Raw genomic sequence first — 16,923 nt, forward strand, 5'->3', positions numbered from 1 at the left:
GGGGACAATGTTCCTGTGTTTAAATCTGATTAGTATCAGGTCTCCCGAAATGTCTTTAGGCAATCTGCCTAGCCACCCCACCCTCCTGACGCTCAAAATTCCGCCATCTAAGGCGGGCGGCAGCGGTCTGTTGTTGTTAAGCCAAAAGATGGTCTTATTTAGCAGATCCTCGCTTGTTTCGTGATTGCCCTGTCCAAGTTCAGGCACCCCGGATAGAACGGGCACGTAAGGGGCAGCTTCAGGGGGTAAATTAAATCGGTGCCTTCTTACCTGAGGATATCTAGAGGCTTAAAAAGGGGCACTAGTAGGCTTAGGAGTGTTTTTATGGACCCTTGGGAAGGGTATGCTCAGGGCAGGGTCAATTGTTTGTGCTTTCCTGTGTTCAATAGAAATAGGCTTATCAGGGTTAGTAGAGAGCGTGGAACATGGGGAAACAGCAGAATTTACAGTTGGTGGGTAAATCCTTTTTACTATTTGTTCTACAGTGATCAACCTGTCTCCCAACTCGTTAATCTTAGTGACCAGGGGTAACAGCGCAGCATTCAACAATCGCTCAACTTGAGCCAATAGGGTCGATTGAAGGGGGGGAACAGGATTATTTAATGTAGTCCCTGCTTTATATGGGGTTAAAACAGTTGGATTGGCAGGGAAGGATGAGGAGCTACAACACATTAGATTGACATTTAATGGAGTTTCCTCGTTATTCAACAGGATTAAATCAGAGGATACAGGTACGTCCTGGGTGGTACAATTTATAAGATCAGTGTCTTTGCCCACTCTGGGGGGGGTTAATAAATCAGGGACATAGTTTGTGCCGCACACAGCATTCAGCTCTTCCCAAATAGACATCATGGGAGGACAACGTAGGGCCCGATAACGGCACTGGACAATTGCACATAGATATGTAAAAGGTATAATGTCTCTGTTCCTCTTATGTTAGGGCTAAGTGGGGTGGCCCGCCCCGTCCTCCTCAGGTCCTCTGAGGGCCACAGAGGGCCCGCCCATTGCCCGGGCTTAGCCCCGGGCGCCGACCCGCACGCGATCCCGCGACGCGGGGGCTCGCGCTGCCCTTAAGCGCACCTCCGGGGGCGGGACAGGAAACACGCCTTCCTAGGCGCTATCGGAGCTGGGGGATGTAGTCCCCGATCTATCACCTCTCCGTGATAGTTTGCAGGCAGCAGGGAAGTTAGGTTTGCAGCGAGGCAGCGCTGCGGTGCTCGGTGTGCCCAGTTCACGACCTCCCAGGTCAGTGTCCGCCCAGGTCCCCCGCTCCCCCGGGGCTCGCGCTGCCCTTAAGCGCACCTCCGGGGGCGGGACAGGAAACACGCCTTCCTAGGCGCTATCGGAGCTGGGGGATGTAGTCCCCGATCTATCACCTCTCCGTGATAGTTTGCAGGCAGCAGGGAAGTTAGGTTTGCAGCGAGGCAGCGCTGCGGTGCTCGGTGTGCCCAGTTCACGACCTCCCAGGTTAGTGTCCGCCCAGGTCCCCCGCTCCCCCGGGGCTCGCGCTGCCCTTAAGCGCACCTCCGGGGGCGGGACAGGAAACACGCCTTCCTAGGCGCTATCGGAGCTGGGGGATGTAGTCCCCGATCTATCACCTCTCCGTGATAGTTTGCAGGCAGCAGGGAAGTTAGGTTTGCAGCGAGGCAGCACTGCGGTGCTCGGTGTACCCAGTTCACGACCTCCCAGGTCAGTGTCCGCCCAGGTCCCCCACTCCCCCGGGGCTCGCGCTGCCCTTAAGCGCACCTCCGGGGGCGGGACAGGAAACACGCCTTCCTAGGCGCTATCGGAGCTGGGGGATGTAGTCCCCGATCTATCACCTCTCCGTGATAGTTTGCAGGCAGCAGGGAAGTTAGGTTTGCAGCGAGGCAGCGCTGCGGTGCTCGGTGTGCCCAGTTCACGACCTCCCAGGTCAGTGTCCGCCCAGGTCCCCCGCTCCCCCGGGCTCACGCTGCCCTTAAGCGCACCTCCGGGGGCGGGACAGGAAACACGCCTTCCTAGGCGCTATCGGAGCTGGGGGATGTAGTCCCCGATCTATCACCTCTCCGTGATAGTTTGCAGGCAGCAGGGAAGTTAGGTTTGCAGCGAGGCCGCGCTGCGGTGCTCGGTGTGCCCAGTTCACGACCTCCCAGGTCAGTGTCCGCCCAGGTCCATTTTAATTATTGCCAGAAACCCATCTGCGTAATGCTTAACCTCGGGAGTGGACCAAAGTAGTCTCCAATATAAAATAGGACGCAATCTAGCTCGATCGCTGACAGATCTTCTCCCCAGGTCAAGACTAAGGGGGATTAGTGGGGTGCTCTGGGGGAGTCCCGTAATTCCCCTAAGGAACCTGTTCTCTGCAGGGAAGTAAACTTATCAAAACCCCACAGCTCGGCCCCATATAGGGCCGACCCTATTGCCCTTGCATCATATACAGCAAGGACAGGTTTTATGGGCTTTGTTTTTGATCTTTTGTGCTCCACCCGTAGTGCCCCCGAAATTTGCTGATGTTTCAAAACAGCTTTTTCTATGTGGTGGGACCAGCCGTGGTTATCTGCTATTTGTACCCCCAGGTAGGTAAACTCCCTTACTACCTCTAGCCCGATGTTATTCATGTATATCCTAGGGAGAGGTTTACATCCTCCGGAAAAAGCCATCAACTTAGTCTTACCTATGTTTACTTCAAGGCCATGCTCCAGACAGAACTCATCAAAGATATTCAAGGCACGCTGTAGCCCAGCCGGGGTCTTAGACATTATTAATGTATCGTCGGCGAACATCAGGATTGGAACTCTGATGCCCGCTAACGAAGGTGCATCCACACTAGCGTCCAGCATCCTGCCAACTATCCCATTAATATATAATGTAAAAAGCAAGGGTGCCATGGCACAGCCTCGGCGAACCCCTCTTTCCACTGGAAAGTCGATAGAGGTTTGGCCATTCAACCCCCACTGGACTTTAGCAAAATTGCTCTGGTGCAACCTCATGATTAGAGTGAGCAATTCCGCTGGAATGCCTATCCTATTTAAAACTGTCCAGAGCTTACTTCTTGGAACTAAATCAAAGGCAGCCCGCAAGTCGACAAAAGCGACATACAGGCTCCCCTTGCCAAGAAGTACCGTCTCCCACCGCAGCATAGTAAAACGAAACACCTGGTCAATGGTGCTAGTGGCCCTCCGGAAGCCTGCCTGGAAGGGGGAAAGGGAGTCATTTTCGCCCACCCATTCCATAAGTTTGTTTACCACCATCTTCCCAATTACTTTTTGGATAGTGGCAATCAAACTTATTGGCCTATAATTAGCCGGGAGGGATCGGTCTCCTTTTTTATGGATCGGTATAATAATAGCTCCCTTCCATTGGTCTGGGACTAGCGCACCTTTTGCGATGGCATTCCCCAATAAAAACACATACCTAACCCACCTGTTTTTGTCATTTTTAAAAACATCCGAGGGTATCTAAACCGGGGGCCCTACCCCCTTGTGTGGAACTTATTGCAAGTTCAACTTCTTTGGCGGAAAACAAATTGTCTTTGGGAAATACAGCTAAAATTGCATCCCCTCCCACCATCTCCTTTGTCTCTGCATATTGGGGCCTGAAATAGTTCACCCAAGCGGACTCTGCAACATTATTATCTGGTTTGTTTGGGGTACCGCCTCTGCCCCACTTCACTATCTTCCAGAAAAGCCTGGAATCCTTAGCTCTAGAGGCCTCTTTTAGTTCATCCCAATACTTCTCATCCCACGTTTTCTTTGCCATGGAAATGCTTGTATTGTATTGCTTCCTTGCTGCTATAGTTGCTGCCCTGTCCCCATTTTTAATAGCATTTCCCAAGGTTAATCTGGCTGCCCTACACTCTCGATTGAACCACCTAGCTGGTTTGGTGGGTACTGTACGATTTCCCTTACATGCTCTCACAAAATGGGGTTTTAAAAGGGAGAAGAGATTGTTATGAATATCAATAATTATACTAGATCCTGGGACTGTAGAGCTTGCTAGCTAGTTCCATGGAGACAATTGCGTTATCCACCTCGGAAGCGATAGAGTCCATAGATGCTGTATTCGCCAACACACGTGGCCATTTAAGTCTGCGCATATCATTTGCCATGTCTGGGAGCAACCCATCACTTGCTTGGAGATTAGGCTGTGGTAACTTCCACCAGGTATGGGTCACACAAAGCGGGTTGTGATCACTTTCTATCCTGCCCTTGATTTCCATGTCACAAACCCCCTGCCAGAGGTTAAGACTACATATAACGTAGTCTATCCTACTTCTATTGTGACCATTATCATATGTACACACACCCTCCTTGTCTCCCTTTGTTCTTCCATTGAGGGCTCTCATCCCATGTTCCAAGCACATAGTATTTATGAGAAGTATATCTTTTGTCCAGCGTTTAACAGGAGCTAGATTCAGTTAAGGGACTCCCCATAGATTGTCCTCCTCCTGCCCCAGTGGATCTTCAGTACTAAGGGTTCGAAGGTCCTATTTAGGTCCCCAGCTATTATTATTCGATTTCCAAGGGACTTGGTTTGCAGAGAATTAGATAAGGCCTCTAAAGTGGGGGAACTCCCAGTATTGGAGCCTCTGGCATAGACATTATACAGATCTATCACACCCAACTTTGCTGATGAAATTCGCAACATTAAAATATCTCTACAACCCAGATCCCACATTTTCACAGTGGTATCAAAGTTCTGCCTAATCCAGACTGTGAGGCCTCCCAGAGGTCTACCCCTGACACCTCTACTTGCTGGAATCGAAAAAATTTAAATAACCTGGGAGATAAATAGGATCACAAGCCCATGTTTCCTGTAGAAGGCATAGTTCAAACCCATTAATAAAATCAATCCATGATTGCGACATCAGCTTAATCCCCAGTCCTGCAATATTCCAAGATATAAAACTCCCTGGAGCAGATCCATCCCTGCATACTGTTCTTGTAATGGGCAGTCTAGGGGAGTTCATTGGACTACCACCCTGCTCTCCCCAGTTTTGGTCGTAACCCGTGGTGTTTTGTTCAACTCCTTGAGAAACAGTAGTGCTTAAAACAAATGGTTCCCCACTCCCCAAGTTTTGCATTAACCCCCCCCGACAGCTTCCCCCTCAAATACAGTCCATTCACCATCATTTGTTTCATTTGAAACAACATTAGTATTCAATGCAGGGACATCAGGGTTCCAACAAGACTTCCAACAAGATGCACCTCCCCTGTTGTTCCAATAGTCAAACTTTGGTCAACAACCCCAATTCAAACATTGCATGCCTTCCAGATAGTTGTAGTTTCAACCATTACTGTGGGTTTGCCATTGCAATGGGGTAAGGGATGGTGGAGCAACCCTTACCATCGGGGGGTTGTTAGAGCTGTTTGGGTTCCTAGGCCCGCCTACTTTGGCACATATTTGCCTTGGGTAAAAAAAGGTGAGGTCCACAATGCCAATTCCACCACTACTTGTACCCCAACCCAGCCTCGTTATCCAACCAGCCACCCTGGGGTCTTGAAAATTAATAACAATACAGTCCCCCCCCAGATTTTTAAGAGTGTAGCCAATCCAGTCAATCCTCCTTACCCCTATTATCAACCCATCCACTTCCCCCGGTAATGGTCTATTTACCCTTAACCAGTGCATTACTTTATTTTTGAGCATCTGGAAGGTTTCTCTTTGTCCATCCAAAAGAGGTGGTACATTGGTGAGGACCGCGACGTAGGGATGGGAGTCCGGGGTAAGATTCACAGGAGGTATCCTTTGAGGTGGCTTCGCTGGATAAGTTGGTGAATGTCTGGTTGCTGGGACATTGGGACAGGGTATAGGGATATTTGATGTTCGCTGGAAGTTAGTGGGTACAGCATTGCTTGGCCTGGAACCGTTGATACCCCCCGCTCCAAAATTAGGGTGGGGTTTAAGAATGCTTGGTGGGGGCTGGGGGTTATTTGGAACAGTGGTACTACTTTGCGGGCACTCTTTATTATTGCCCTTTGGCACCGGGTCTGGGACCTTAGTTACTTTTTCTCCTGTACTAGTACCCGTACGGGCTAGCACTACAGGGCTGGGCGATTGACTTGGTCCCTTTTTCTGAGACACGTTTGTAGTTCTACCTGACGGGGGTTTTGATTCTAGAATAGGCAGGTTTTTTGTCTTTCCCGTGGTTTCCTGAACCTTGCTAGTCTCAATTAATCTAGGTTGTGATTTGATTAATGACTTTATGTGGAAAAAATTGTCTAAGGTGGCCTGCTCAAAATGATCCAAACGGTTAACTAGCTTGTTAACTTGGACCTCTATGGGTGTCAAAAGCGACCTTAATAGCTTTTCCAACTCGGGTATCAGTAGATCTGTCGAAAGGGCATTCATAGCCAACCCCTTCCCCTGGGAGTCATTAGAAGAAGGGTTTAAGCTTGCCAAGTCCACATTTCCCCCCTCATTTGATGGGTCATCACTATCGCTAACCCCACTATTCTCCTTTTGGGTAGGTAAGGGTTTTTTTGTGATTTTCCTAACCTTGTTAGGGGGTTTTAAGGAGTAACATTTCCTCGGAGCAGTACTCCTTTTTCTTTTTGCGCATGGTTTTGAATCAGACACACTAGCTTCAACTATACTAGATGGGGAGTCTATGGGATTTACAGATGGAGTTGTGGACAGGGTGGTAATATCCAATCTCGGTGGCGAACCACCCTCAGGCTCCATAATTAAAGGGGAAACATTGGGTATTTCAAACACAGCAGGCAGGCTTATGGAGGACAAAGGAGTAACCAATGCCGGGAAGGCTTGCGGCAGGCGTTTTTCTGTAGAATTTTTAAGGAGCTCAATAGACAGCCTACGCTCAGCTCGTTTTTCTGCTAAGGAGATCTCCTTATCAATATCTTGGACAACACGATTAAAAAATTTGTCTAAAGGGCCAAGGATGGTTGGTCCACCCTCAGCCTGAGAGGGTGCCAAGGTGGTGCTATTTTGCGTAAGAGACATTACTTAAAGCCCCCCACAACAAAACTACAAATATTTGATCACAATAGGGCACAAATTTAAATGAGTCAGTGTAGTCCACCAAAGTAGCAAGAAAAATATTGGTCCTACTCGTCAATGGGGTGGCCCAGCCCGGCCTCCTTCGGCCCCTGACGGCCTCAGACGGTCCCGCCCTTGTCCCGGGCTTCTCCCGGTCGCTCCCGCGCGCTCCTGCGCAGCGGCAAGGACTACTCCTTATATGTAAGGGAGGTGTTCAAGGGCGGGGCAAACAGGGAGAACGACCAGGTGGAGGTGATTACAGCGCAGGGACTCCTGGGCAATGGAGTCCCTGTCCCTCGCCTGGCGCTCGCAGCCCTCTGCTTCCTCCTCCTGCCCACGGTGTCCGATGGTAAAATCCTCAGGGAAGCGCCCTGACACACAGGCGAAGCGGGACCCGCGCAGCGGGTTCCGCGAGGTCTCCCAGCAAAGAAAGGCAGTCCAGCGGGGGAAAAGCAGCACACAAGCGTTCTCCTTCCTCAAAGCACAGAAAGCGTCTCCACCAAAGCAGCAGCTTGCAGGCACCTTTCACTCGGTGCTCAAGGGCGGGGCAAACAGGGAGAGCGACCAGGTGGAGGTGATTACAGCGCAGGGACTCCTGGGCAATGGAGTCCCTGTCCCTCGCCTGGCGCTCGCAGCCCTGTGCTTCCTCCTCCTGCCCACGGTGTCCGATGGTAAAATCCTCAGGGAAGCGCCCTGACACACAGGCGAAGCGGGAATGGCGAAGCGGGACCCGGGCAGCGGGTTCCGCGAGGTCTCCCAGCAAAGAAAGGCAGTCCAGCGGGGGAAAAGCAGCACACAAGGGTTCTCCTTCCTCGAAGCACAGAAAGCGTCTCCACCAAAGCACCATTGTGTACAACGCTCCCTCCTCCGTAGCCATGGTAGGAGGAGACAACAGGTCAAAGTCAGGGGAGGTGTCCAGACCACTCGCATCCCCCAGCTCCTCTCTCCAGTCCTGTTCAGGTTCTACCTGATCAGCCAAAAAGTCTCCTGGCCCCTCCCAGTCCTCCTTCTCATTCTCTGGGTGCCAATCTAGCTGAAAAGAGACCCCAGGAGTGAACAGGGGCACAAAAACCACTCTCAGCATGGGATCCGGTGTTGGGCGATGTTGGTCTGGCTCCGGGTCCACGTCTGAATGGAGGCCGGGGTCGCTGACAGGCATCGAATGTGGTAAGGGAGGAAGCGGCGCCAGCGGAGGTGTAATGTGGTCAACCGGTGCCGATCCAGATCCAGGCCTGGATCTAAGGAGGGCCTAGGGCACCGGGGTAGGAACCGTCAGCGGAGAAGGCCTGGGCCCCCCAACCGGTTTAGAGGGGGTGAAGACAAGCCAGCGGGTCCGTGCCAGCCAAAGATGCCATGCATCGCCTCGTAGAACGTATGAAGCTGGGCGGGAGTCGCTCTGGGTCCCGGAAAGGGAGGGAAACGCGGAGTTGACTCTTCAGGCTTCATATGCAGAGTAGCACCACCCTCAACCCTCGTTGGATCAGCCGACCAACAAGGAGAAGTCAAAGAGCAACGGTGCTTCTTTGTCTTCTTCTTATGCTTCGACTTACCTGACCCAAAGTGCGAAGACTAGGACCAATGGTGGTGGCTCCGCGACCTGTCCCTCGACCTCCCTTGCGACCGGGACCTCAAACGGCGCGGAGCCGACTGCCGACGCTCAAGCAGCATTCAGGATTGCTCCTGCAAAGCTTTCGGCACCATCGACCGGCAGTCGGAGCACAACGTGGGTGTGCTCCAGGCAAAAGAGGCACACGCAGTGCAGATCAGTCACCGACATCAGTCGTTACAGGAACTGCATGCATTGAAGCCAGGCATCCCTCATGCACCAGGAGTCAAAGACTCAAAATAGAAGTCGACGAAAGTCGAGAAATAAAAGTCAGTCAAAAAGTGACTGGAGGCACCGCTCTTCCCGGATGTGAGCTGGCTGGCATTGAAAAAGAACGAAGTGACGTCAGGGTGCGAGTGCAGCGTCTAAGAATGACTGACGCGGAGGCCTCCTTCCGACGTGCAGATGTACTGCTGATGAAAAACTTTCCGGATCCAGTCTGACGTCTGGGGGTAATTCTAATGTAAGGACTCTATAACTAACGTGTTTCTTTCACATAAAGAAGGCACAGGAATTTTCAGAAAACTGTCTAATGATGTGTTTCTTCCAAGCTAAACTACAACCCACAGCTCTTATTCAACATGTCTGTAAGGATGGTACATGCACCATCCTTACAGTGGTCCGCCTGCCCCTTCAACCGAAGCTCCCAAAAAGACTTCAACCGAAGCTCCCAAAAAGACTTCAATAAGGCCAACAGTTCAAGAACACCGATAGCAAGTTGACTTTATGGACATTTTTAATAAAAATACTCTTTCTTGCACTACACCAAGACAAGACACTCCTGGGCGCCCAGACCACAGACATCTCTCCAGAAACCCTTCTTAATACCCATGGATGTTTCCCAAGTTACGTATTTATGTTTTCTTGTACACTTTCTGTTTAGCATGGGTGCTCTTGCACCCTTCTGGAGCCAGAAATCTATCTTGTTCCTTGGAACCTACAAGAACATTTTTGCAAGACTTGGAAGATCTCCCACCTCACTTACACTTATGCTGAACCAAACGCTAGCATTCCTCACACACTATACAGCATACTACTACACAACACAAAGTATCAGCACATGAACGCCATGGGCACTCAAAATCACAAACAGGTCGTGCTACATATGTTCGCCAATACCAGCCGTAGGAGAAGACCTGCTTTACTGCCCAGAGAAATCAACATGCCTTGTTCACATGTACCCTTGATATGAAATTCTAGTGCAGGGATATTCACATTGCCGACACTAGGGGAAACGAGTCCCATGGGAGGGGGTCAAACGCCATGCCAGGAAATCTGGGATACACATGGTAGGAAGGGGAGGGGCAACCCCTAATTGTATGGAAACATATACTGTATTCTTGGTGTTTCAGAGGCAAAGGAACAATAACGCTTGGTTCAAATGGTAACTGTGATGCAGTACTTTATATACCGAACCTGCAATGGTGCACCTACACATTGATGAATATGTCCTGGCAGTGTGGTGAGCTTGCCTACGTCCAGCTCGTCCCCGGATAGCGGGCCTCTGCCCCCTCGTAATCTTACACACCCCAACCCAGGTCATCCCTGGGGAAGATCTGTCTGAGTTGTCCCAACATCAGCTACATCAGGCTCGAAGAAGAACCGCTGACTATTTTGGCTGGGCTCAGTACATGGACATTACGGAAGAATTTAGACTGTTTTCTGAAACAAGTCAACGCAGGAGGGTCTATACCCTTCTTCCCAGTGTAAACAAAGGTGAACTTCTGCTAGTTACAGATAACAAAGAGGGAAATGCTGAAGATGATCAAAACTGAGCTCGGCCTAAATGCTATAGAGGAAATAGTAACTGCCATCTGCCTCAAGGTGATGCAACATCAGTATGTGTTGGACTTGACGACCGCAATGGAGGGTGAGGCGTGTGCAAAGATTGGTGCTACCTGTTAGTTCATTCCTAGAAATGAGCTCGAAAACGTATCTCTCACTCTTGCCATCCAAGCACTGCATCATCTACAACCCCAAATAAAGAAGGAGGGAGGAGCCCCTGAGCAGGTCTGCTTTTATAGCATTTTTTCCTAGCGCCTCCTATAGGTGTCCAAACTGTGTCATGTTATTGCTTCCAGTTATCATTTTTGTACTACTGTTGTGTGGTTTCATTCAAATGGGGATTTCCTGCTGTAAAAACGCAGTTCTCAAATTAGGTTGTATGCAAATAGCTAGAGAAAAGATAGCAGACACTACAGAAAGACAGACAGCTTGGAATAATGTGACCTTCATGACATCAGAAAATTATTTAGTTGAAAATTGAACTACAGGGGGGGAATATTAATTTCGGTGAATGCAATGTCAATGTACGCCACAATCTATGCACGCATAGCAATGTCAAAACAAGCAAAAACAATTGTGATGTAAGCTATGACAAATGTACGTATAATAATGAGAATGTTGATAAATATGATATCAATTACCGTCATGCTATATGTACACATAATAACAAATTTGTATCATTGCTGTCAAATTCACCGAAATGACCTCACCATTAACTTGAACACCTGTTTTTTTTTCCAACTCTTAGCCCTCTATGAGTACCCGCATCTGCCGCCTGTCTTAGCGCTGGGACACCCCCGTTGGGAGTAACTGTGCGCTTTTGAAGCTTTAAAATAAATAAACCCCGATTCAGAGATACCTGGTCAGACAGGCCCAGGGACTAAAAACCCAAGCCTACCGACTGATATGTCACATGTGGGTTTACACTTAGCCTGAAGACAAACGTGCAAACGGAAAAACCAGATCAATCTCACCGATAGGCAGTTACACAACAAAAAGCTCTGAGGAGATTGGCCCAATAAAACATGCGCATTCCCAAAGTACCACAAAGCTAGATGCCACAAATAGGAACACTCGCAGTGATCAGGCGCTCCCCATGCCAGACATCTGGACACATACACACTGACCACACACTATTTCTCCGCGAAGTCGAGAGCCACTTGCGTCCCCCTTATCAGATGGTTATATTTATGGTTCATGACTAGGCTTGGATCTACATGCTTTACAAGAATTTGTAAATGTTTTATTGTACCTCAAGAACTGTGTATATTACCAGCCAAAACTTCTGTGCATTGAGACGGTCTTCAGACAATTCCGTTGATGCTCTCCCAGCCACTGCGTTTATTTTAAACAACATGTTTTGACAAACTCCTCTTGTCTTCATTTTTTCAAGGTAAATTCATATCCGAGCAACACTGCTAAAGGTCACTTCCTTTCCCATGTGGTTAAAAACAATTATAACACCTCTCTTTTTATGTTTCATGTGATATAGCATGATTAGGTACAGATGGCAATATTTGCTAGAAGGTTTGCATAGTTTGCAATTAGACCACAGAGAACAGGTCAGGCAAGAAGTTTGTAAACAAGTTATGACTCTTTATGAAGTAAGAAATATGTAAAGGTTTATACTGGTGAAAGTGGAAGTTGTATAACATCTTACCCAGCAGAAATAAGCTAAAAATAAAACAGAAGCGCTCACCTTATAGACCGTCCTCTATTTTTGTAAATGCTAATTCTGGAAGCCTGCACACTAGATGAAGAGACATATCCACAGTGCCAGCCAACACTCCATATGCAGACAGGAAATGTAGTGGAGAGAAGACACAGAGCTTCACAGCAGCCAAACTACAGAAGAGTGAAATGCATACATACTTTCAGAAAGAACCAAGGGAGAAATACTTTCCATAAATTTCAAATCAGGATTAATTGTGCTTTAATAAATTTAGTTTGTTGTCACACAGTATTACAAAACAAAAAGAGTATCTTCACGTTACTCAGAATTATCTTGTTACTAAGATCACACATTTGGTTGAGATTCACTGATTAGTAGACAAAGGGGAGAAGTGTGGCTCAATGTTTAGAGCGGCAGACCCTGATGCAGAGGTCTAGCCTGGGACTAGGGTTCAATTCCCCGCCTCGGCGGGTCTTGGGCTCAAAATTCCACGGACCGTCAATTCTCGCCTCGGTCCCTATTTCAATCATTGAGTCCCACTCTGCAACTCTGGGCAATAGCCTGCTTAATCTCCACAACGGCCCCCACAACGCTAAGGATGCCTGGCCCCCACCTTGAGGGTGCCCAGTAGTGGACGCCTCACAGGGAAAGCCAGGATGGGTTCCACAGTGGTATTCGTACAAGCGCCTTGAGACCCTTGCGGGCGAGTAGTGCGCTATACAAGTATCAATTTACATTTTTTACATTTACAAAGGAATAACTGCGTATAAGATTGAATATAACAGACTGTCAGTAGGTGTCCCACGATCAGAAGGACAATATTAACCCATATATTATCCTCCACAAACTTGCTCTTGCAGAATGCAAACATATAGAGCAATACAAACTGACTGGTTTACAGTATGCATAATGTTCAACAAAGGCTCAAAAAATTAAATGAATACAGAATATGCCTCTTGAATTCAATGCGTGACAGTCAAACGTAAATTTAAAAATGGAATCACAGGGGAAACAGCATTTACAAAATAGCCTATTTCATATGTAGAACAAACAGGCTGCCATACTCATCACTATAGAGCGAAGAAATTCATGATATGTCACGATTAAGCTACAATTCCAAACCTACTAAAACTTGAAACCTAAAATCTGAAAATCGTCAGTTAGGTGTGCAGTGTGTACCATAAATCCCACAATATACTGCGAATGACCTCGGATTTGATAGATGACAAAGTTAAAATCACAAATTACATCATGCATGACACGACAAAGGTGCTTGCGGGAGGGGACTTAATCACAGGCTTTGAAGGAAGTCTACACTCTGAGCCCAGAGATGACCAGACAGGATAGAAGAACTCGCATAGTTGGTTTTAGGAGCAGCAGCATCAATGTGAAGAGCCGGATGAAAGGCTCAATACTTCTGACATTTTTGTAGGCATGCATTTCACACTGGAATTTAACATGCAGGTAAGTTCTGCACTTTTTTGGGTACATTCCCATGGACAGGCAGATCCCCGCAGGTCGCCCACACGAGTAGCAGTGAAGTAGAGGATGGTGGTGGTGCTGCGCCCGTCGCATCTAAAGGCCACAAAGGGGCAACTTTGGACACTATCCTGCAGGCAAACACTGACGCCTGTGAGGCCCTTGAGTTGAAAATGGACACAATGGTGGCAGATATGGGGATTTTGCAAGAGGAACACTGGCACGTGGCTGAGAGTACAAAAAATATATATGAGGAGGGTCAGTAGGGCAAGTTTAACGACCAAGACCACTCACGCCCTTATTATAACTGACAACATACAAGGAACTGGTCTGGTCCGAAAATGTTAGTGTGCCGTAACTGAACTATAACCACAAAACCATTAGTAACACTAGAAGTGATAACCCAGGTCTGGAAAAATTCCCATCAGCCCACCCATTTGGTGGAGTGTCGTCATGTGGGAGATGTCATCAATCCAAATCTCAGACAATGCACCTTGTAATGATGCAGAGATGGATTATCATGATGTAAAACCAAACCACTGGGCTTCACTGGTGGTGCTAATGGGGTGCAGTGCAGGTGGAAAATTAAAGTGAAAAGGGTGAGAATAAAATTGACTCTCAGAACCAAAATTAAGTTTAATCAGTATGGTGCTAAGGTCAATATTAAAAATGCCGAAATAGTTCGAAATAATAACTATATGTAGGCAAAGTGAGTGGAGGTCGACATGTTTCAGCTAAACTGACTATTGGTCTAAGCTTTCTTCAGGACCATTGGGAAACTGCGACTGCAAATCAAAACTAAAAATTAGTGACTATGCACGCTATGTACATTGGATACATCCTACCAGTTCCTCTGAGCCCAGATGTATACTGGAGGGAATCCAAAGTCTGTAGTATCTCCTGGAAAAAATTGGAATAAACGTGCATCAGGAAATATAGTGTGTAATGGGATTATGAAAAAAAGAACAAGTTACTGTGCACACTAACTGTGCGGTGGAGAATCTTTCTCCCCGCTGACAGAACAATTGCTCAAGTCCTGTCTATGTAAACACGTGTATTCAATCACAACCATGGAAAAAATGCGTAATGACTTACCCAGCATTATGTGGGAGTACGCCTCACCTCACCCGGCACCCACTCGTGAAAAAGGAGGCCCCGCTCTAATTAGGATGGAAATGTAAAAAAAGAAACCTCAGAAAAATAGCAGAGGGACTTATTACCAATTTGTTTTACATTATCAATAGTCTCCTAAAAAAAACTAGTTATACAAAAAAAGACTCAACCTCATTTTTAGCAAATGGCAAAAATATTGTAGGACTATGGATTAAGTGAGAGTCTCTAAAAGAAGTTACAAGTAAAGAACTCTCCTTAGCGTTGCAATGGCACAAGATGACATAAATTGCTACAAAGTTAGTGGAAGGGGCACAGGAATGTACTGCCCTACCTGTCCGTCGGTACCTCTACACCAGCGTCCGAGAGGGAGTGGAGGTACCTGCATGTTGCGCGCGCTTATCTATTTATACCCACAATGATTGAATAATTGTTCACAGCTGTGTTCGGTATTCGGAAAATGCCGCGCTAATAGGGCGCCGTCATCGCTCTGCGCATACTCAATGCGTCACGAATCCACCACGCATGAATCGGCCCTCAGGTTGGTGTTCCTGAGCCGCGCATGCGCCGCGTAATCCGGCCCAGTAGGCTGCGCATGTGTGAGCGCCACGTAACCAGCTGGAAATGCAAACCCTTTTGCGCATGTAATCTTAAGTTGTTCCTGAACTGCGCATGCGCTGTGTGTTCCCATCTAGTGAACAGCGTACACACTAATACTGGCTAACTGGTGGAAGCGCTGGCTTCTATCGCGCATAGATAGTAAAAAACCATCTGAATTGACAATCCAGTCCAGTATTAGAATCACAGTATCGACAGTCTTGTCGCTGGTAAACAAATATGTTAAATATTAGCAGCACATGGGCATGCCCAGAAATGAACTATTTACGTGAAACAGCGCATTTTATTTAATGCCCATGTGCCGCTAATATTTAACATATTTGTTATATTTGTTTACCAGCGACAAGACTGTCGATACTGTGATTCTAATACTGGACTGGATTGTCAATTCAGATGGTTTTTTACTATCTATGCGCGATAGAAGCCAGCGCTTCCACCAGTTAGCCAGTATTAGTGTGTACGCTGTTCACTAGATGGGAACACACAGCGCATGCGCAGTTCAGGAACAACTTAAGATTACATGCGCAAAAGGGTTTGCATTTCCAGCTGGTTACGTGGCGCTCACACATGCGCAGCCTACTGGGCCGGATTACGCGGCGCATGCGCGGCTCAGGAACACCAACCTGAGGGCCGATTCATGCGTGGTGGATTCGTGACGCATTGAGTATGCGCAGAGCGATGACGGCGCCCTATTAGCGCGGCATTTTCCGAATACCGAATACAGCTGTGAACAATTATTCAATCATTGTGGGTATAAATAGATAAGCGCGCGCAACATGCAGGTACCTCCACTCCCTCTCGGACGCTGGTGTAGAGGTACCGACGGACAGGTAGGGCAGTACATTCCTGTGCCCCTTCCACTAACTTTGTAGCAATTTATGTCATCTTGTGCCATTGCAACGCTAAGGAGAGTTCTTTACTTGTAACTTCTTTTAGAGACTCTCACTTAATCCATAGTCCTACAATATTTTTGCCATTTTGCTAAAAATGAGGTTGAGTCTTTTTTTGTATAACTAGGTTTTTTTAGGAGACTATTGATAATGTAAAACAAATTGGTAATAAGTCCCTCTGCTATTTTTCTGAGGTTTCTTTCTTTTTTTACATTTCCATCCTAATTAGAGCGGGGCCTCCTTTTTCCCGAGTGGGTGCCGGGTGAGGTGAGGCGTACTCCCACATAATGCTGGGTAAGTCATTACGCATTTTTTCCATGGTTGTGATTGAATACACGTGTTTACATAGACAGGACTTGAGCAATTGTTCTGTCAGCGGGGAGAAAGATTCTCCACCGCACAGTTAGTGTGCACAGTAACTTGTTCTTTTTTTCATAATCCCATTACACACTATATTTCCTGATGCACGTTTATTCCAATTTTTTCCAGGAGATACTACAGACTTTGGATTCCCTCCAGTATACATCTGGGCTCAGAGGAACTGGTAGGATGTATCCAATGTACATAGCGTGCATAGTCACTAATTTTTAGTTTTGATTTGCAGTCGCAGTTTCCCAATGGTCCTGAAGAAAGCTTAGACCAATAGTCAGTTTAGCTGAAACATGTCGACCTCCACTCACTTTGCCTACATATAGTTATTATTTCGAACTATTTCGGCATTTTTAATATTGACCTTAGCACCATACTGATTAAACTTAATTTTGGTTCTGAGAGTCAATTTTATT

The 16,923-nt window shown here is 47.5% G+C and overlaps 1 protein-coding gene across 2 annotated transcripts in view; it reads right to left on the reverse strand.

The window, feature by feature from the left end:
• The window catches only part of HTT (huntingtin), a 2,178,328-nt gene that overhangs the window by 1,483,768 nt on the left and 677,637 nt on the right, over positions 1–16,923 (reverse strand). For both annotated transcript variants that reach the window (XM_086964158.1, XM_086964157.1), the window contains one exon: positions 12,069–12,214. In XM_086964158.1, coding sequence (XP_086820284.1) covers positions 12,069–12,214 — 146 coding nt within the window. The remainder of the gene's footprint in view (positions 1–12,068; positions 12,215–16,923) is intronic.

Source organism: Lissotriton vulgaris, chromosome 3_2, assembly GCF_964263255.1.
Source record: "Lissotriton vulgaris chromosome 3_2, aLisVul1.2, whole genome shotgun sequence".
NCBI classification, from domain to species: domain Eukaryota; kingdom Metazoa; phylum Chordata; class Amphibia; order Caudata; family Salamandridae; genus Lissotriton; species Lissotriton vulgaris.